Source organism: Macaca nemestrina, chromosome 8, assembly GCF_043159975.1.
Source record: "Macaca nemestrina isolate mMacNem1 chromosome 8, mMacNem.hap1, whole genome shotgun sequence".
Lineage (NCBI taxonomy): Eukaryota > Metazoa > Chordata > Mammalia > Primates > Cercopithecidae > Macaca > Macaca nemestrina.
The window spans coordinates 141,612,697-141,633,176 of NC_092132.1; the positions used below are offsets into that span (position 1 = coordinate 141,612,697).

The window sequence follows — 20,480 nt, forward strand, 5'->3', positions numbered from 1 at the left end:
GTCAAATGGTGGTATAGAATCAAATTGGATGGTATTTTCTTCTGCGCGTGAATTGTGAAGACTTGTTATGAGATCTTACAAGAAGAGGTGGGTGTAGTACTGGGAGTAAGTGTCACAAATTAGAGTAAACAGGAATGAGTCTGGTCAAAGAACATATTTCTGACTTCCGGGTACAAATTTGAATTATGCCAGAGTCCCTGAGCTGCAAAAAGTTGCCTTCTTGGGGAGTCAAAGCTTTGAAACAAATGAACTGGAACCTCAGCACCCACTGAGCTGTGCAGAAGAGCCCTAGAAGCCAGCGCTCCATGCTTTCCACTCATTGTCCTGTGAAACTTGGGCCATGGGATATTTTCCACACCAGTGGAAAAGACATGTATCATACTGAATTGTGCCCTTTGATTCCTGCCGAAAAGGCCCAGATGCAATAGTCGGTGTGACAGCATATCCCTGAGTCCTATACATAAATCGGGCATAACCAGCAAAGATGTTCCTTAGTGTTTATGAATACCGCAAGCTGTCAGAGCTGGGTATTTGTGAAACCTTGTTCAATGGGCTGGAGCATGACTGAGGTTGAAACTTCACAGGTCAGCTGTGGCCTGAGCGCTAGCCCTCATGTCTGGTGGGGGAGGGGAAGAAAAGGTACTGGTAAGAGTCTCCAAAGCCCTGGTAGTGGACTGAAGCTGCGTGATGACCCACCTTGATCCAGGGCCCCTTTATTCCAGTGGGAGACCTTATAAATTTTCAGTGTCTAGAGATTTGAGTTGCCACTCTTCTTAGTGTTTGAAAACTACCTTTTTAATTGCAAGAGGGAATATAAACATACACCAACAAAAGACCGCACAATGGAAGGCAGCCCGGAGGCAGTCCTGCTCACTGCTCACTTCAGTTCAGAATATTTTGCATGCCTGGAATTTTCACCATCTCGGAGGTTTCCTCTGTGAGCAATTAAGGAACAGCCTGTAGATCCCAGAGTTTCCATAAAATAGTTCTTATTTAAACTTGCAGCATTTGGTCAGGTACTCCTCTGTTAAATTCTTTAAATACATCTTTGTTATTTAAAAAACAAAACAAAACACTGGGCAATGTGGCTCATGCCTGTAATCCCAACACTTTGGGAGGCCCATGTGGGAGGATCGCTTGAGGCCAGGAGTTTGAGACCAGCCTAGGCCAATATAGTAAGACTCCTGCTCTCTACAAAAAAAATTAAAAAAGAAAAAGAATATGTAAATGGGGCTGGGCACAGTAGCTCATCCCTGTCACCGCAGCACTCTGGGAGGCACAGGTGGGAGGATCATTTGAGGTCAGCAGTTCAGAACCAACCTGGGCAATACAGCAAGACCCCATCTCTACCAAAAAAAAAAAAAAATAGCTGGACATGTTGGCACTTGCCTGTGATCCCAGCTACTAGGGAGGCTGAAGTGGGAGGATCACTTGAGCCCTAGAATTTGAGCCTGCAGTAAGCTGTGATCATGCCACTGTACTCCAGCCTGGACAACAGAGTGAGACCCTATTTCTTAAAAAACAAAAACAAAACAAAACAAAAAAAACCTTTAAAATTCAAATTATAAAGTACAAGGGGAGAATTGACACTACTGGCATATTATGAGCAGCCTCCTGCTCATGCCCTGCTCCCTGCTGGCTGCCAGCCCCGGTGTGTGAATGGCTCCTTTCTGTCTTTGCAGAGTGACGATTCAGACGAGGATGAGCCTTGTGCCATCAGTGGCAAATGGACTTTCCAAAGGGACAGCAAGAGATGGTCCCGGCTTGAAGAGTTTGATGTCTTTTCTCCAAAACAAGACCCAGTCCCTGGGTCCCCAGACGACTCCCACCCGCCGGACGGCGCCAGCCCCGGAGGCACGCTGATGGACCGCGGCGAGCGCCAGGAGGTGTCTTCCGTCCGCAGCCTCAGCAGCACTGGCAGCCTCGCCAGCCACGCGCCCCCCAGCGAGGATGCTGCCACCCCCCGGACTAACTCCGTCATCAGCGTTTGCTCCTCCAGCAACTTGGCAGGCAATGACGACTCTTTCGGCAGCCTGCCGTCTCCCAAGGAACTGTCCAGCTTCAGCTTCAGCATGAAAGGCCACGAAAAAACTGCCAAGTCCAAGACGCGCAGTCTGCTGAAACGGATGGAGAGTCTGAAGCTCAAGGGCTCCCACCACAGCAAGCACAAAGCGCCTTCAAAGCTGGGGTTGATCATCAGCGGGCCCATCCTGCAAGAGGGGGTGGATGAGGAGAAGCTGAAGCAGCTCAACTGCGTGGAGATCTCCGCCCTCAACGGCAACCGCATCAACGTCCCCATGGTACGAAAGAGGAGCGTTTCCAACTCCACGCAGACCAGCAGCAGCAGCAGCCAGTCGGAGACCAGCAGCGCGGTCAGCACGCCCAGCCCTGTTACCAGGACCCGGAGCCTCAGTGCCTGTAACAAGCGGGTGGGCATGTACTTAGAGGGCTTCGATCCTTTCAATCAGTCAACATTTAACAACGTGATGGAACAGAACTTTAAGAACCGCGAGAGCTACCCAGAGGACACGGTGTTCTACATCCCTGAAGATCACAAGCCTGGCACTTTCCCCAAAGCTCTCACCAATGGCAGTTTCTCCCCCTCGGGGAATAACGGCTCTGTGAACTGGAGGACGGGAAGCTTCCACGGCCCTGGCCACATCAGCCTCAGGAGGGAAAACAGCAGCGACAACCCCAAGGAACTGAAGAGGCGCAATTCTTCCAGCTCCATGAGCAGCCGCCTGAGCATCTATGACAACGTGCCGGGCTCCATCCTCTACTCCAGTTCAGGGGACCTGGCAGATCTGGAGAATGAGGACATCTTCCCTGAGCTGGACGACATCCTCTACCACGTGAAGGGGATGCAGCGGATAGTCAATCAGTGGTCGGAGAAGTTTTCTGATGAGGGAGATTCGGACTCAGCCCTGGACTCGGTCTCTCCCTGCCCATCCTCTCCAAAACAGATACACCTGGATGTGGACAACGACCGAACCACACCCAGCGACTTGGACAGCACAGGCAACTCCCTGAATGAACCGGAAGAGCCCTCTGACATCCCGGAAAGGAGGGATTCTGGGGTTGGGGCTTCCCTAACCAGGTCCAACAGGTAACAGTTTTTCTCCTCTCTCCAGGTGTGAGGCACGGGGGTCAGAAAGAGATTGCCTGTGCTTGTTCTGTGGGAGAAAATGGGATTAAGTCTGGCATTCTTAGCCATGTCCATTCCTAAGGAAGGTGTCAGACCAGGAAGCACCAAAATTCAAAAAGTGGATGTGATTGAATGGGTATGGAGTTCCGGTTGGGGAAGATGAAAAAAGTTCTGGAGATGGTTGATAGAGATGGTCACACAATGAGAATGAACTTGGTGCCACTCGACTGCATACTGAAAAATGGTGAAAACGGTACACTTTATATTGTGTATATTTTCCCATAATGAGGATTAAAGCATGGAATAGAAATCAAGTCGTCTCAGTTCCTAAGATAAGATGCCAGCAAGCAGCCCATTGCTAATGTTACTTCTCTCTATTAAAAAGCCTTTGGGCCAGGCACAGTGGCTCACTGTAATCCAATACTTTGGGAGGCCAAGGTGGGAGGATCACTTGAGGCCAAGAGTTTGAGACCAGGCTGGGCACCATAGGTAGACTCCGTCTCTACAAAAAATTAAAAAATGAGCCAGACATGGTGGCACAGGCCTGCAGTCCTGGCTACTCAGGAGGCTGAGGCAGGAGGATCACTTGAGCCCAGGAGTTCAAGGCTGCAGTGAGCTCTGATGGCACCACTGCCTGGGCAACAGAGCAAGAAAAAAATCAAATAAAATCAAATAAAAAGCCTTTACACTCACTTTTCTCTCCACTTCTCCCGCAGGCACCGACTGAGATGGCACAGTTTCCAGAGCTCACATCGGCCAAGCCTCAACTCTGTATCACTACAGATTAACTGCCAGTCTGTGGCCCAGATGAACCTGCTGCAGAAATACTCACTCCTAAAGCTAACAGCCCTGCTGGAGAAATACACACCTTCTAACAAGCATGGTTTTAGCTGGTAAGAGTTTAAATGATCAGTCAACTGTCCTTGAAAGATATTTTTGGGGCCGGGCGCGGTGGCTCACGCCTGTAATCCCAGCACTTTGGGAGGCTGAGGTGTGCGGATCATGAGGTCAGAATATCGAGACCATCCTGGCTAACACAGTAAAACCCCAACTCTACTAAAAATACAAAAAATCAGCCAGGTGTGGTGGCGGGCACCTGTAGTCCCAGCTACTCGGAAGGCTGAGGCAGGAGAATGGCGTGAACCCGGGAGGCGGAGCTTTCAGTGAGCCGAGATTGCGCCACTGCACTCCAGCCTGGGCAACAGAGCGAGACTGTGTCTCAAAAAAAAAGATATTTTTGGTCAGCTCCTTGAGGTTGTCCCCACAGTAAAAATATGACACTAATCACTCTCTCTGCATTTTTTTTTTGTTTTGTTTTGTTTTTTGGATTTTTGGTTGTTTTTTTTTTTTTTTTTTTTTTTTGAGACAGGGTCTTGCTCTGTCACCTAGGCTGGAGTGCAGTGCAGTGGTGCAATCTTGGCTCACTGCCACCTTGACTTCCTGGGCTCAAGCGATTCTCCCACTTCAGGCTCCAGAGTGGCTGGACTCCCGAGTAGGTGGTACTACAGTTGCTCTCCACCACACCTGGCTAGTTTTTTGTTTTTTGTTTTTTGTTTTGTTTTGTTTTCTTCTGTTTTGTAGAGATGCAGTTTCACCATGTTAACTAGGCTGGTCTCGAATTCCTGGGCTCAAGAGATCCACCCACCTTGGCCTCCCAAGTTGCTGGAATTACAGGTGTGAGCTGCCACGCCAGCCACTCTGTATATTCTTTAGGCCACATTTGATATTGTTGAAGCCAGTGGAGTCTTAGGAAATTATCAGCGTGGGTTGGTTGATTAAGTTTTCAGCTCTCTGAGTGACAGATTGCCAGTTGATGGGGGAGAGAATGCATTACTCTTGCATCATGTGGTATAGGCATCTTTCCAATATTAGGAATAATCCACTATAAGTAAATATATGCACAGTATCAGATCATATTTTTGGATGGAAGAAAAGAAAAACATTAAGATTTAATGAGACTGTCTTTGAAATTCTTGATTTACAGTACCTGGTCTTATAACCCTATTCATGCCTTTTTGTAGAAATCATTTTGGGCCGGGTGTGGTGGCTCATACCTATAATACCAGCATTTTGGGATTCTGAGGCAGGTGGATCACATGAGGCCAGGAGTTTGAGACCAGCCTGGCCAACATGGTGAAACCCCATCTCTACTAAAATACAAAAATTAGCTGGGCATGGTGGCACTCAGGAAGTCGAGACATGAGAAACCCTTGAACCCAGGAGGTGGAGGTTGCAGTGAGCCCCAAGATAAGGCTACTGTACTCCATCCTGGGCGACAGAGTAAGACTCTGTCTCAAAAAAAAAGAAAAAAAGAAAAAATCATTTTGGACGCAATGCAAATATTTGTAGCATCATTAAAAAATCTACCTGTGCTAAAGAATTCAGGTTACTTTTTTTCTAGCAAAGACTCTCAAACAGTGAATAATTATTTTAAGGAATTCACTACTCTAACATATTATAGACTCAAATGTAGAGATGAAATGCATTGTACAAATTGTTTATAATTACTTTGAAAAATATAGCTCCTTAGTATATAGAATGTGAGGGGTAGGCTATAAGACTAGATGAGTCATCTAGCCTAATCTGGGTACATCTTAATTTTTCTGCTATCAGTGCAAAGCAGAGAAATGTTTTCTAGATTGACGTCTCAGTGTATTTTTCAGTGTCAGCTGGGAATCCTTAAGTCTTTTCAGTAATCTGAGTGTTTATTATCCAGTTGCACAACTACTGTATTTGATAAAAATGGAGAAGCCGCCCATTTTATTAGTAGCACACTGTAGCAAACCCAAGTTACTTGAGAAAGTCGGCGAAGTAAGGAAACTGTTCTGTCTTCAGCTCCTCCTCTCCTTAGGACTCATAGTGGGTTTAACTTCAGCATCAAAGCACCTCCTGTTCAAAGGCTGTTATTATGTGAGCCTTGCTAAATACAGAAGTTGTTTGTTCTGAATGACAGAAATAAGTATTGACCGGTTTATCCTCACATGCTTCAGATTCTCGGTGGGGATCGTAATGTGTTCTTTTCACATTCCGCCGTCGGGCTTTTCTCCCCTGACAAAGCGAGCATTATGCACACTTATAGCCGTGATACCATATACTTAACTGTATGGAAATACAAACTTAACTGTGCTCTTTCGTTTTACCTTTCCTGGAGCTATAAACAGTAACACGCCATGGCCGCTGGTGAGCATTCAAAAAGCAAAGCGGTCTGTCTTCTCTGGAGTTCCTCTGTGCTTAGAGTAATATTTTCCCTGCTGGCTATTTAAAACTGCATATTTTAGATTCTCATTTCTGAGTTGCCCACCCCCATCCCACCAAACCCTCAAGAATCTGAAAGTCCATAATACTTCTTGAGTTCTGGTCAGCGTTTCCAGTGACTCAAAACTAACTGTAAAAACCTCACATGGTGGGATCTGTGGAGCAGGGAGGAATCCTACACAAGGTTCTTTTCCTGTTTGGCCTTGCCCTTTCGGGTCCTGTTCAGAGAGGTCATTGGGAGAGCTGGAATTTCTGCTTGACAGCCTGAAATGCATGACATGGGTTTCCTGCTGTTGCGTATACTGCTGGGGTGGACCTGGTTTCAGGACACCAGAGAGCCTGGGGTTGGCTCACAAAACCCCCATTGTTCCTTTTCCATCTTCCTTTAGAAACCTAAAAATGTAATGTTCTGCGGGTCATCAGCAGGAGAATTTATTTTGACTTCAGGTCATTCACTGTTGAGCTCTGGAGTTGGCTGTCATTGTGTTAGGCTCTCATTGCTGTTTTCCCATCCTGTATTACGTGCATCTTTTGACCCTAAATGCTTTGGATCTCATCAAGAACTCAGAAGTGATTCTTATCCTTTTGTTAAGACAAAAGAGACCTTGTTTTTCACACTCTATCAGAAGCACCTCATTAGGATATTATACGTTGTTTTCTGCTTGTTCCTTCCTATACCGCCATTCTATGAGGAAATCCATCAGCTTCCTTAAGACTGTAGACTCCAATTCTCCAGGTTCAAGGTGGAAAGACACTCCCAACTGAGGAAATGAGACTGAACCTCACAACCCCAGCTCTTAGAAGATCTAGAACAGCACTGTCCAGGAGAACTGTCTGGATGATAGGAACATTCTTTATCTGCACAAGCCAATACAGTAGGTACTGAGCACAAAAGGCGAAGGAGCACCTGAAGTGTGGCCAGAGCCACTGGGGAACTGAACTTGTCATTTTGTTTAATTTAAATTTAAGTAGCCACCATATTAGCACAGATCTGGAGCCCACAGGGTTTACCTGCAGAAGTGGACAAGTGTAGACAGACAAGCGAACATGTCTCCCCCGACACCACCATCTCTGTGTTCTTTAACAGGGCCGTGCCCAAGTTCATGAAGAGGATCAAGGTTCCAGACTACAAGGACCGGAGTGTGTTCGGGGTCCCACTGACGGTCAACGTGCAGCGCACAGGACAGCCGTTGCCTCAGAGCATCCAGCAGGCCATGCGATACCTCCGGAACCATTGTTTGGATCAGGTGAGAGTGCTGCCTGCGGGTTCGCACACTCAGGGGAGCTCGGATTACGTGCAGCGTCTTCTAGTTGTGTGGTGTGAACACTGCGTCCATGTGAATGTACCCCACACTTAGTGTTGCTCTTCCGACAGGTTGGGCTCTTCAGAAAATCGGGGGTCAAGTCCCGGATTCAGGCTCTGCGCCAGATGAATGAAGGTGCGGTAGACTGTGTCAACTACGAAGGACAGTCTGCTTATGACGTGGCAGACATGCTGAAGCAGTATTTTCGAGATCTTCCTGAGCCACTAATGACAAACAAACTCTCGGAAACCTTTCTACAGATCTACCAATGTGAGTGTCCTTTGATCTTAAGATTGTTGGTGTCGGGGAAAAATAGGACCCACTGAAGCTTGTAGCTTCCTTGATAGCATTCTTTTTTTTTTTGAGATGGAGTCTCGCTCTGTCACCCAGACCGGAGTGCAGTGGCGTGACCTCGGCTCACTGCAACCTCTGCCTCCCAGGTTCAAGCAATTCTCCCACCTCAGCCTCCCAAGTAGCTGGGACTACAGGAGGGCGCCACCACATCTGGCTAATTTTTGTATTTTTAGTAGAGACGGGGTTTCACCATGTGGGCCAGGAAGGTCTCGAATTCCTGACCTCAAGTGATCCTCCCACCTCGGCCTCCCAAAGTGCTAGGATTACAGGTGTGAGCCACCGTGCCTGGCCTTGATAGCGTTCTTTTGACAAGAGGGTCTGCATGGTGACCTCTTGGAAACCCATGTCATCACTTTCTTCCTTGCCTCCTTGTTTGTGGAACAGGTTTCTGTATAGTTACTGAATGATGCGAAAATAAATTTCCCAGTCTCTAATGACTGATGCAACTGTACGTTTTTACCAGCAGATCCAAGTTAGGCTTTCGTTAGTTTCTAGAACAGTGTTATCTGAGCACTCAGATAAAGATCAGGTACCAAGATCTCTTTCTCTCTCCACCTTGTCTACAGAAATTTCAGTTGCTTCACCTCCCTCTTGCTGGGCTGTTGGATTTAAAATTTCACAGGTCTGTGTGTTTTATCTTGCTGTAAAATGAATACATAATCTTCTTCTGTTATTCATCTCAGTTTCTGCCAGAAATACTTGGGAAAACAATACCCATGCCCTTCTTACTTTTATGTAAAGCTTAAAGAAAACAGTTGTCTAAATTAATGATCAAGTTCAGGATTACGGCTTTTACAGCCTTGTGTTTTTCTTGGCTCAGTGTGGTATTACAGCAATGTAATTTAAAAGCAGCCTCTCTTAGCGCTCGAATTGTCTCTAGGACTGGCACAGTGGACTTCATTTTATGAGAAATGGAGCTGGTCTGGATTATTTCATTAGTTGTTTCATCCTTTCATATTTTATAAAAACACAGGTCACATTTTCCTTGCCAAGGTATTTGTTATGTGTTGTAACCATGGAGCTGTTTAATCAGTTTGTCCTATGGAGCTACATTTGAGTGACTTGATTTTTCCACCACACGCTCTTTTAAAGAGTTGTCTATTCAAGGAGACCTGACGATTGGGATCAGCATTTTCTACATGTAGATTGTTTATGGGTTTATTTGCATTTTTATGTATTTGCATATTCATATGCATTTTTATAACAGCCTCTCAAGCATGCTTTCTAAAAACTTAAGATATTACTAATTCAATGTATTCTATGTATTAATTAAACTGAATATTTTCAGTTCAATTCAGTTCAGAACTGAATATTTTAGCAGCTTGCTTTTCCCATTTCAAGAATGAACAAATCAGTTAAACTCATGAAAATCTCCAGAGATACTGAACATTTTGTACTCAGGGCTGAGAGATCTCCGTTCTTACGTTCTTGTACATATTTCAGACAAGATTTTTCATCGACACTAAACAAAAGTGTATAGTGTTTTCAGTAATTGAGATTGGTAAATTAGGGATTTTTTTTTTCTCATGCTTCGTTAAGAAAAAACTGTTCTGTAAACTAAAAGAACAGGCATCCTCTAGAGCCGAACTCTGAGGTGGATTTAAGAGTGTTTGGGTATCGTGAGTGTTTAAAATTTTTTTCACTCCTTCACGAGGCAGGAAATACTTGAGGGTAGTGACGCCAGTGGCAATTCATAACTTTTACCGTATTCACCTCTAGTACACTTTCTACAAGTGCTTGTTCAGTACTGGGCTGAGGTATTTGATGCCGATATTTGCTTTGGGACATTTCCTTGCAATATCCATGCAAATTCACCAAGCTGATGGGGAAAGTGCTGGTGTCGTGCAGATGTGCCCAAGGACCAGCGCCTGCAGGCCATCAAGGCTGCCATCATGCTGCTGCCTGACGAGAACCGGGAGGTTCTGCAGACCCTGCTTTATTTCTTGAGCGATGTCACAGCGGCCGTAAAAGAAAACCAGATGACCCCAACCAACCTGGCCGTGTGCTTAGCGCCTTCCCTCTTCCATCTCAATACCCTGAAGAGAGAGAATTCCTCTCCCAGGTACGGGCTGCATGGGAGGTGCGTACACAGAGGGGGCAGCCTGCGTTCTTCTAGGACTCTCTGTATTTGTGGTTTTGTGGGAGTCTTTCCCGAAACAAGGAAGAAAGTTAGACCGCTGTATTAGTCCATTCTCACACTGCTAATAAAGACATGCCTGAGACTGGTCTATTGGTGTCCATGAGAAAACAGTCTCACGGGACTTAACCCCCACAGACTAAATCCATCCAACTGATCCTTTTCCTCAGCTCTAAAGGAACTTGAAAAGTATTTCTTAGCTAGAGGCCTGGGGCCTAGTTATGCTAGTGAAGGTTAGGTTGCTTTTGAAAGTCGTACAGTGTTTAAATGTATGTTTAAATAGTTCTTTCTGAGATGGAGTCTCGCTCTGTCGCCCAGGCTGGAGTGCAGTGGTGCAGTCTCAGCTCACTGCCACCTCTGCCTCCCAAGTTCAAGCCATTCTCCTGCCTCAGCCTCCCCAGTAGCCGGCACTACAGGCATGCGCTGCCATGTCTGGCTAATTTTTGTATTTTTAGTAGAGACGGGGTTTCACCATGTTGGCCAGGCTGGTCTTGAGCTCCTGACTTCATGATCCACCTGCCTCAGCCTCCCAAAGTGCTGGGATTACGGCATGAGCCCCTGTGCCTGGCCACATTTAAATAGTTCTTAAAGTTGACTAGGGCAATCCAACTGTAATGGGATACAGAACTAGAGATGAGTAGAGGAGAGAGATCAAATAAGATGAAGACAAAAGCTCAAGGAAACAATGGACTTAGCCCTCACCTGTGGGAGGGGCCTGTGTATTCAGGCAGGTAAAGACGGTGACACCGTTTACTCCAACTCCCAGGGACTCCTTTCCCACATTTCTCAGAAGCTGCTCCCCTACCACGCAAACACTGCCCCTCCAAGCTGCCCTGTTCCCAATAGGAACCTATTTAATAAAATGGTTTTAATCACCTTGATTTCATCAAAAGCATATCTCTTTAATGTTTTTTGTGTGTTGTTGACAAAACTCTGAGATACTCAGGTGAGCAAAGTAAAAACACTCTTAATGAATTGAACAATAAACAGGTTCCAGTGAAAAAAATTTTTTCTCTTTTCTTTGGGTTTCCTGGAATAATACCTGGATGAAAAATATATAAATATTTGAACTGTTCCCCTCCTGTATTTCTTCTATCTAGGGTAATGCAAAGAAAACAAAGTTTGGGCAAACCAGATCAGAAAGATTTGAATGAAAACCTAGCTGCCACTCAAGGGCTGGCCCATATGATCGCGGAGTGCAAGAAGCTTTTCCAGGTAAGGAAGTGAGAAGCTTGGCTCCTTTATTAAGGATAATATGAATAGGTACAAAGTCTTAGGCTTGATACTTGTTCATGTCTTACCTGAAGACCTTTTCCACAGCTGGAGATGGTATAAATAGCCGAGAATGTCTTATTTACATATATTATAATGTATCAGCTAGAGTTAATTATGCTTAATGAAATTGTCCCTTTAGTTAGAAAGGAAAAGCAGCCGGGCGTTGTGGCTCACGCCTGTAATTCTAACACTTTGGGAGACTGAGGCTGGTGGATCACATGAGCTCGGTAGTTCAAGACCAACCTAGGCAACATGATGAGACCTCATCTCTACAAAAAAAAATTTTTTAAATGAGCCGGGCATGGTGGTGTGCACCTGTAGTCTCAGCTACTTGGGAGGCTGAGATGGGAGGATCACGGGAGCCCAGGGAGATGGAGGTTGCAATGAGCCAAGATTCTGCCATTGCACTCCAGGCTGGGTAACAGAATGCGACTCTGCCTCAAAAAAAAAAAAGAAAGAAAAAGGAAAAGAAAAAAAGGCAACAAATTATCTGGAATTAAACTTCTGTATCCACTTCTGTATCTGAGAAACCTGCTTTGATCAATGTAATTCACTCCCCCTACTCTTAACTTTCCAAAGAAGACCTTACATGGGAATAAGATTTCAGATACATTTATGGAGGTGATCTATTCATATCCTCATGGTACCACGTGAGGTCAGCATGATAGCCCACCTCTGGCGGAAAGATGCCTGTGCTGCTTTAAGGACCAGGCCACTGTTCCTGCCTAGCCTTTTCCACTGATGGGCGTTGAGATTGAGTACAGGCGGACCCACCTCCTTTCTGTCTGTCACGTTCCGCACAGGTTCCCGAGGAAATGAGCCGATGTCGTAATTCCTATACTGAACAAGAGCTGAAGCCCCTCACGCTGGAGGCACTCGGGCACCTGGGAAATGATGACTCAGCTGACTACCAACACTTCCTCCAGGACTGTGTGGATGGCCTGTTTAAAGAAGTCAAAGAGAAGTTTAAAGGCTGGGTCAGCTACTCCACTTCGGAGCAGGCTGAGCTGTCCTATAAGAAGGTAAGGCTTCACCCTGTTGTCGGCTAGTTCAGTCCAGGCGTCGAGGCTTGGGTCCATCAGAGATAACATGCTTTTGCCAACTAATCTCTCTGGGGATCTGTAGCCCACACCCTCTCTTGTAGAGCTGGGCACCCGGGTGAGTCAGATGCCCCTGGTGAGAGTGGAAACCGGGCAAAGGAAGAGTAATTTTCATCCCGTGTAACACTTGGGAGAGGATTTCAACTATTTCTAATGAAGTCCTTTGGCTCTGCAGAATCACACTAGACTTCCCTGGAATGTTTTGCTAATGGCATTGAGCTGTGGAACATCCTATGACACGCTTCGATTTTTCCATAATTTGGTCAGAAACCCTTTGCACTCTTCTCTGTTCTTACTGTTCTCTTGGCCCTTTAATGAGCAGGGATCCTTAGGGGGAAATTAATTCCAGTTAGGACTAGTAAACATCTTGAGGGCAGAGGCATCTCGTAAGGCTCAGCAGGATAGGTCCCTCGGAGGTATATGTTGATGCTGCCTCTACCATCTTGAAAATACATAAACAATGGGAGTAGGCTGGGTGGCCTTGCAGGCTTTGGAAATGAGTGTAAATGATTGATTTTTTATTTTTTATTTTTTATTCGTTATTTTTTTTGAGATGGAGTCTTGCTCTGTCGCCCAAGCTGGAGTGCAGTGGCGCCATACCGGCTCACTGCAACCTCTGCCTCCCGGGTTCAAGCAATTCTCCTGCCTCAGCCTCCCAAGTAGCTGGGACTGCAGGCACCCGCCCCCGCCACCATGCCTGGCTAATTTTTGTATTTTTAGTAGAAAAGATGGGGTTTCACCATATTGGCCAGGCTGCTCTCGAACTCCTGACCTTGTGATCTGCCCATTTTCGCCTCCCAAAGTGCTGGGATTACAGGCGTGAACCACCACGCCCGGCCAGTGACTGATATTTCTTTATTGCATGCACCCTGATACAGGTCCCAGAAAAACAAAACAAATGTCATAATTTGTTTTGTTTTGTTTTGAGATGGAGTTTCATTCTTATCACCCAGGATGGAGTGCAGTGGTGTGATCTCGGCTCACTGCAAAATCCGCCTCCTAGGTTCAAGTGATTCTCCTTCCTCAGCCTCCCGAGTACTTGTGCTTACAGGTGTCTGCCACCATGCCTGGCTAATTTTCGTATTTATAGTAGAGACAGGGTTACACCATGTTGGCCAGGCTGTTCTTGAACTCCTGACCTCAGATGATCTACCCACCTCAGCCTCCCAAAGTGCTGGGATTATAGAAATAAGCCACAGCACCCAGCCCAAATGTCATAATTTTGACCAGAGTTGACAACAGCTTTTGTTCACTTTCTGGCTTGCTCTTAAAGCCTAGGGATAGCAGCCTATTTAAGTCATAGATTTATTAGCCCTCCAATATTTATATATTGATTATATTGTTTATATGATTTATATAATCAATTAACATTGATTATATGTGACTAAAATTGTTAGTCTAACTAACAGTTTGACTTCAAAAACTAGGTGTGTACGGATTGCCTTGGCACTGAGAAATATATCCTCTTTCCAGGTGAGCGAAGGACCCCCTCTGAGGCTTTGGAGGTCAACCATTGAAGTCCCTGCTGTGCCAGAGGAAATCTTAAAGCGCCTACTTAAAGAACAGCACCTCTGGGATGTAGACCTGTTGGATTCAAAAGTGATTGAAATTCTGGACAGCCAAACTGAAATTTACCAGTATGTCCAAAACAGTATGGCACCTCATCCTGCTCGAGACTACGTTGTTTTAAGGTGAGCACTTCCAAATTGTTTTTTTGTGACAAGGATGACTCCATATATGAACCAAGCCTATATGTCACTGATCTTACAAGATGGTATAATTATTTAAAGTAGAGGCCAGGCATATGATGGCTCACACCTGTAATCCCAGCACTTTGGGAGGCCAAGACAGTAGGATCACTTGAGGCCAGGAGTTCAAGACCAGCCCAGGCAATATAGCAAGACCCTATCTCCGCAAAAAATTTTTAAAAATTAGCTAGATGTTGTGGTGCATGCCTGTAGTCTTAGCTACTCGGGAGGCTGAGGCAGGAGGATCTCTTGAGCCAGGAATTTGAGGCTGCAGTGAGCTGTGAGTATGCCACTGTACTGCAGCCTGGGCAACAGAGCAAGACTTTGTTTCTAAATAAACAGAACAAAACATATGCCTCCAGAAAAGTAGTGAACACCTTCAAATGTGGAAAACAGATCTACATTTATTCTAGCAATGTGTTCCTCACTGAGAATGGCTTGAACTCCTTGGTAACTGAGCTCGGAAAGAGAGGCGCCTTCCAATGAATATGCTCATTGGTAGCAGATTTTTGCCCCTTTTAGGATAGATTTTCTTGTCAGAAACAGCTAGTGAATGAATAAGCCAGGAAATAACATTTGAGTCCCAAGGGAGATGTGGTTAAGGCTGATTTATGTGTAATTCATAAATTCTCTTGAGATATTACTGAAAGAAGAATTCCAAAAATCTTTGAGGAAATGTCATGTTGGAAGTCCAGACCTTTTCAAACAGCCAGTGCTCCTTTAGGTGTCTGTGTTCCAAGACATTTGTGAAATAGAAAAAATGGTTTTAAGCTACACTTCAAATTGGCTCTTTTTTCAAAGAGGAGACTGTCTGAGCATATAAACCCTCTGTAACAGCGACTCTGTACAGAGTTCCTCATTCGGGAGTCCTTGTATAGTGTCTTCGTGCATATAATAGTAATACTGCTCTAACAGAATGTCACAGACCGGGCAATTTATAATGAACAGATATTTATTTGGCTCTTGGTTCTAAAGGCTGGGAAGTCCAAGATCAAGGAGTTGCATCCGGTTGTTTGTTTGTTTGTTTGTTTGATTTGGGGACATGGTTTCATTCTGTCACCCATGCCAGGATACAGTGGCAAGCTCATGGCTCACTGAAGCCTTCACCTCCCAGGCTCAAGCAATCCTCCCCCCTCAGCCTCCCCAGTAGTTGGTACTACAGGCATGTGCCACCATGCCTGGCTAACTTGTTGATTGTTTCTGGTGGTGACATGGTTTCACCATATTGTCCAGGCTGGTCTCAAACTCCTGGGCTCAAGCGATCCTCCTACCTCAACCTCCCAAAGTGCCAGGATTTCAGGCATGAACCACCATGCCCAGCCTAGTGAGGGTCTTCTTACTGTGTCCTCCCATAGTGGAAGGGCAAAGAGAGGGCAAGGGAGAGCAAAAGAGAAAATGTGCAGCTTTAAGCCATTTTTATTTATATATTTATTTATTTTGAGATAGAGGGTCTCACTTTGTTGCCCAAGTTTGAGTGCAGTGGCATGATTACAGCTTAAGCAATCCTACCATCTCAGACCCCCAAGTAGCTGGGATTACAGGGGCACACCACCATGCCTGGCTAATATTTTTTATTTTTAGTAGAGATGAGGTCTCACTATGTTGCCCAGGCTGGTCTTGAACTCCTGATCTCAAGCAATCCTCCCTCCCCAGCTTCCCAAAGTGCTGGGATTAAAGGCGTGAGCCACGGAACCCAGCCTCAAGCTCTTATAATTGCCATTAATCCAGCTCCCATTAGGCCCCACCTCCCAACACTGTTGTATTGGGGATTCAGTTTCTAGCACATGCTTTTTGGGGAACACATGTACACCATAGCAAGTAGCTTAGAGGATGCCATTTATCCAGGCCTGGGCCACACAGCACAGCCACTGAGCCTGACCCATCACCCCACTGCAAATAGGGAAGAGTGAAGCATGATTTTAAACTTGGCTTCTATGAAATTGCATCATTTCCGCCTCTGGTTTTGTCTCTACAGAACCTGGAGGACTAATTTACCCAAAGGAGCCTGTGCCCTTTTACTGACCTCCGTGGATCACGATCGGGCTCCTGTGGTGGGTGTGAGGGTTAATGTACTCTTGTCCAGGTATTTGATTGAACCCTGTGGGCCAGGAAAATCCAAACTCACCTACATGTGCAGAGCTGACTTAAGGTATGTTCTGATTCTGATTTTTTTAATACGGTGAGGGTCATGAAGGAAATTCAGACTTTTTGTTTAATGCAAAGAATGCCCTAAATGAACACATCATTGTTTCCTGGTGACTTCATGAAGAGTGGTGTTTATACAGTAGCATTTCATGTTTGTTGGTCTTCCAGCGACCGCTTCCTAATTTGGATCCCTTAGAAAATGTAGTTCTAAAGCAAAGCAAATACGGTAGCTTGGCCATGAATTCAAAGCCACAGGAAGTGATAGATTTTATGCATTTGAACTAGCAAACAGACGTTTCCCATTTTATTTCCATGCTTTCTAACTTAAATGATTCATCTGCTTTTCTTTCTTTTCTCTGATAGGGGCCACATGCCAGAGTGGTACACAAAATCTTTTGGACATTTGTGTGCAGCTGAAGTTGTAAAGATCCGGGATTCCTTCAGTAACCAGAACACTGAAACCAAAGACACCAAATCTAGGTGATCACTGAAGCAAAGCAACCGCTTCCACCACCAGGGTGTTTGTTTCTAGAACCTTTGCCAGTCCTTGAAGAATGGGTTCTGTGTCTAATCCTGAAACAAAGAAAACTACGTGCTGGAGTGTAGGAATTGACTATAGCAATTTGATACATTTTTAAAGCTGCTTCCTGTTTGTTGAGGGTCTGTATTCATAGACCTTGACTGGAATATGTAAGACTGTGCAAAAAAAAATGTATTTGTATTCTTATTCAAATTGCTTCTGAGAAGCAAAACTCTTTAGATACATTATGGAAGATAATGAAGATACTTCATTCTCTCGTGATATCGGTGTATGCGTACCTGTGTCGCTTTATTTGCAGTGTGCTGAGGGACTGGTGTATCCACTGGAATAGCTGGTACTCTTTGACGTGTTTTCTCACCAAGATGAGCAAAGAAAGGTTTGCACAGAGGAGTGTGAATGTGTGTTTGTTGCTGGTTGAATGGCAATAGATGTCTAAGATGGATTCAGTGTCTGGCACACTGAGACACCTCCAAGAAGGAGATTGATGCGTCAGGTTCAGTTTAACCTGGAATATCTGACTACCCGTGAATCCACCCAGAAAGGGGGCCCGACACCCTTGTCTGTTTATGCTTTGTTGTTTTTTTTTTCCAAGTTACTAAGCGTATTCCTTCTCCACCAACCTCTTTTGTACTTTGATTGAATATAGATTGGCTCTGACACCCATTTCAAATGCAGTTTCTTTGTAGACCTGATTGCAAATAGTGATGTAGTTTTAACCAGTATGGATTAGTTCAGGGATGAACTGCTCCCTCCGGACTTACTGGCTGTGATCCACAGGGTTTTGTTTTGTTTGAGATGTAAAAACTGAACGTGATAACACTTACTCTTAAATCAAGCATCAAAACGTTTTCCATGTTAGAATTCTTTGCATTTTTGTGTTTGTAACAGAAACGCTTTAAGACACTATGTTTGGGAATATAGGAAACTGTGTGGCCCAAGGAAATCCCTGTAAATTTAACCCGCCTAGGAAAGGCTTTTTCCCCTGCCTTTGGTTGTTAACGGCATTCCCGAAAGCCACATGTGTTTATTAATTGGGTTTGTTCTTATCAATAGGTTTTCTGGTTTTATGACCTTTTGTCTTATTTTATTTTTCCTACATTTCTTTCTTTTTTTTCCTTTAGAATGCCCTTGAAATATATTTAAGTGGTAATGAAAAATAGGAATCATAGTAAAAAACAACAAGAAAACCAACTCAAACCAGTGAAGTTTTTTAGAAGGGTGGTCTTTATTCAGGTTTTACTGGAATGGTAAGGATTGACTCAAGAGACAGTATTAGTAAATTTATTTTGTATGGATCAAAAGTGAATAATGTATGAATGAGAGTTGTAAGAAGGATTTTTATTTTGTTATAATGTAGTTACCATTTTCAGTGTTATTTCAAAGGTTCTTTGAAGAATTTTGGGGCAGGGGGTCAGATTAGAGTTTTAAAATTTGAGTATTTTGGATATCAGTGTTCCTCATGAAGATATACTTGGATATTCAATTTTGATGGCTTCCAGATTTGTAAGATTGTATGTTGTATATACCATTCTATTAAGAAACATGTCCACTGTGCTTTCAAACATAGATAAAGCATGATAAAGATTATTATTTAAGATATACTTGTATTTATACCTCAGATATTCTTTTGGGTTTTGTACCTCAAGGCTTTTTTCTCCTTATTGTAAATACACTTTACGTGAATACAGTCTAAGTGAAGAAAATAAATAAAAGGAAGAGGTTTATAACTTGCTCTGTATCTGTACAGAATATAATCAATAAGTGCACTATTAAATGTTTAAAGTAAGGGAAACGTCTGGGCTGCCTTCCTTAATATTGCATCTCACTCCCACCCTTAAAACCACACATTGCAAAGCATAGCATTTTAGCATCAGCTACAATCAAAAGAGCGATTTGCTGAAGGAAAAATCGGACTGCAAATCATTCCAAGGCCAAACTGCAACTGAGCCACCCACTCCCAACAGGAAACCCTGGTGAAGGTTCAGGAAGCACGGAGATTCTCTCCAAACAAAGGTCCAGTTAGGAAACGATGCTGAGAGGATGACAAGAACGTGCAACAGCAGAAAGATGCTCGCAAGCAGAGTCAGGCTCGCCGACGAATGCCACAAAAGGTCTCTTTCCCACTATTTAATTTGACAAGAGAAAAATTTGAAGGATATGAACATTTTCAAGAACTCTGCTGAGATCAATTAGAGCGCCATCACAACTTATTTGTGTGACTAATTGTCTAGATTGTAAGCTCTTTGAGGGCAGGGCTCGTCTCCTACACATCTTTATAATCCCCTGCAGCAGCTTTCAGTATTTTGTACTTGTAGGCACCTAATAAATTTATTATTTGCTAAACTGAACTGATTGGATTAGCTTGTTATTGCAAAGGGAAGAGCATCTAGGATCCCGATCATCTTAAAGCCTCCCTTTCATTCATTGCTGATTTTCAGATGACAGAGACTGGAAATTGTCCAACTTCATGGGATCTTAAGTTTTAAACTGAAAAAGACAAATTATTTAACCTGATGGAGTCTTAAATTTAAACTGATGAAGGTGACATAGATCATATAGATACTATGGCTACTGATTTTAAACAGGTTGTGATGGCATTTTAACAAATCACATGTCTCACAATGTGATGTCTATCTTAGAAGAGGTTGTATTTCAACAAATATTTACTTTGGTCATAGGAAAAGGTCGGGGGTGGGGGGACCCTAACCTTATCATAGTTTGTTTTGTTTTTTGTTTTGTGGTTTGTTTGTTTTTGAGACAGCATCTCACTCTGTTGCCCAGGCTGGAGTGCAGTGGTGTGATCAAGGCTCACTGCAGCCTTGACCTCTTCGGCTCAAGCAATCCTCCCAACTCAGCTTCTCAAATAGCTGGGACTGCAGGCGCATACCACCACACCTAGCTAATTATTGTATTTTTTGTAGCAACGGGGTTTCACCATGTTGCCCAAGCTGGTCTCAAACTCCTGGACTCAAGCGATCCCCCATCTCGGCCTCCCAAAGTCCTGGGATTACAGACATTAGCCACCATGTCCAGCCTTCCCCTTATCATTTTTTAAAGGACACACACACACATCAGGGAGGTTTTTTTTACTTGGCTCTTCAGACCTGGTTTGTTCAGAGCTGTATAAAATAAAGATCAAAATGTCTTAGGCCTGAATACCTAATACTTTAGTTATTTGGAGAGATCAGGAATCATTGGTTCCCAATAGTTTACAAGGTTACCAAGGTGGGAGTAGCCACCCTCACAAGCCCCCACTGTGGGTTTAGATTGCTCTTGCCACACCACCTACTACGTGCTTAATGCATTTTGTCAGTTTTTCACTAGCTATGTACCCCGCACTGGAGATCAAGCTGTGAGCAAGGTCGGCATCACCCTGCCCTTGCAGAATTAAAATCTGCCCTCACAGATTTTAAAATAGAAATGTCAGTGCCACGTGGTGAGCACTAGAACGGGTTCCTACGCACTCAGGAGGAGAA

General features: G+C 44.4%; 1 protein-coding gene across 10 annotated transcripts in view; it reads left to right on the plus strand.

The window, feature by feature from the left end:
• Positions 1 to 19,352, plus strand: part of LOC105491127 (DLC1 Rho GTPase activating protein) — a 520,902-nt gene extending 501,550 nt beyond the window's left edge. For all 10 annotated transcript variants that reach the window (XM_071068619.1, XM_071068618.1, XM_071068615.1 and 7 more), the window contains 10 exons: positions 1,683 to 3,106; positions 3,862 to 4,038; positions 7,488 to 7,647; positions 7,776 to 7,974; positions 9,907 to 10,120; positions 11,296 to 11,410; positions 12,274 to 12,492; positions 14,044 to 14,261; positions 16,294 to 16,467; positions 16,827 to 19,352. In XM_071068619.1, the coding sequence (XP_070924720.1) occupies positions 1,683 to 3,106; positions 3,862 to 4,038; positions 7,488 to 7,647; positions 7,776 to 7,974; positions 9,907 to 10,120; positions 11,296 to 11,410; positions 12,274 to 12,492; positions 14,044 to 14,261; positions 16,294 to 16,467; positions 16,827 to 16,947 (3,021 nt within the window). In that variant the 3' untranslated portion in view covers positions 16,948 to 19,352. The remainder of the gene's footprint in view (positions 1 to 1,682; positions 3,107 to 3,861; positions 4,039 to 7,487; positions 7,648 to 7,775; positions 7,975 to 9,906; positions 10,121 to 11,295; positions 11,411 to 12,273; positions 12,493 to 14,043; positions 14,262 to 16,293; positions 16,468 to 16,826) is intronic.
• The last annotated feature ends 1,128 nt before the right edge of the window (positions 19,353 to 20,480 follow it).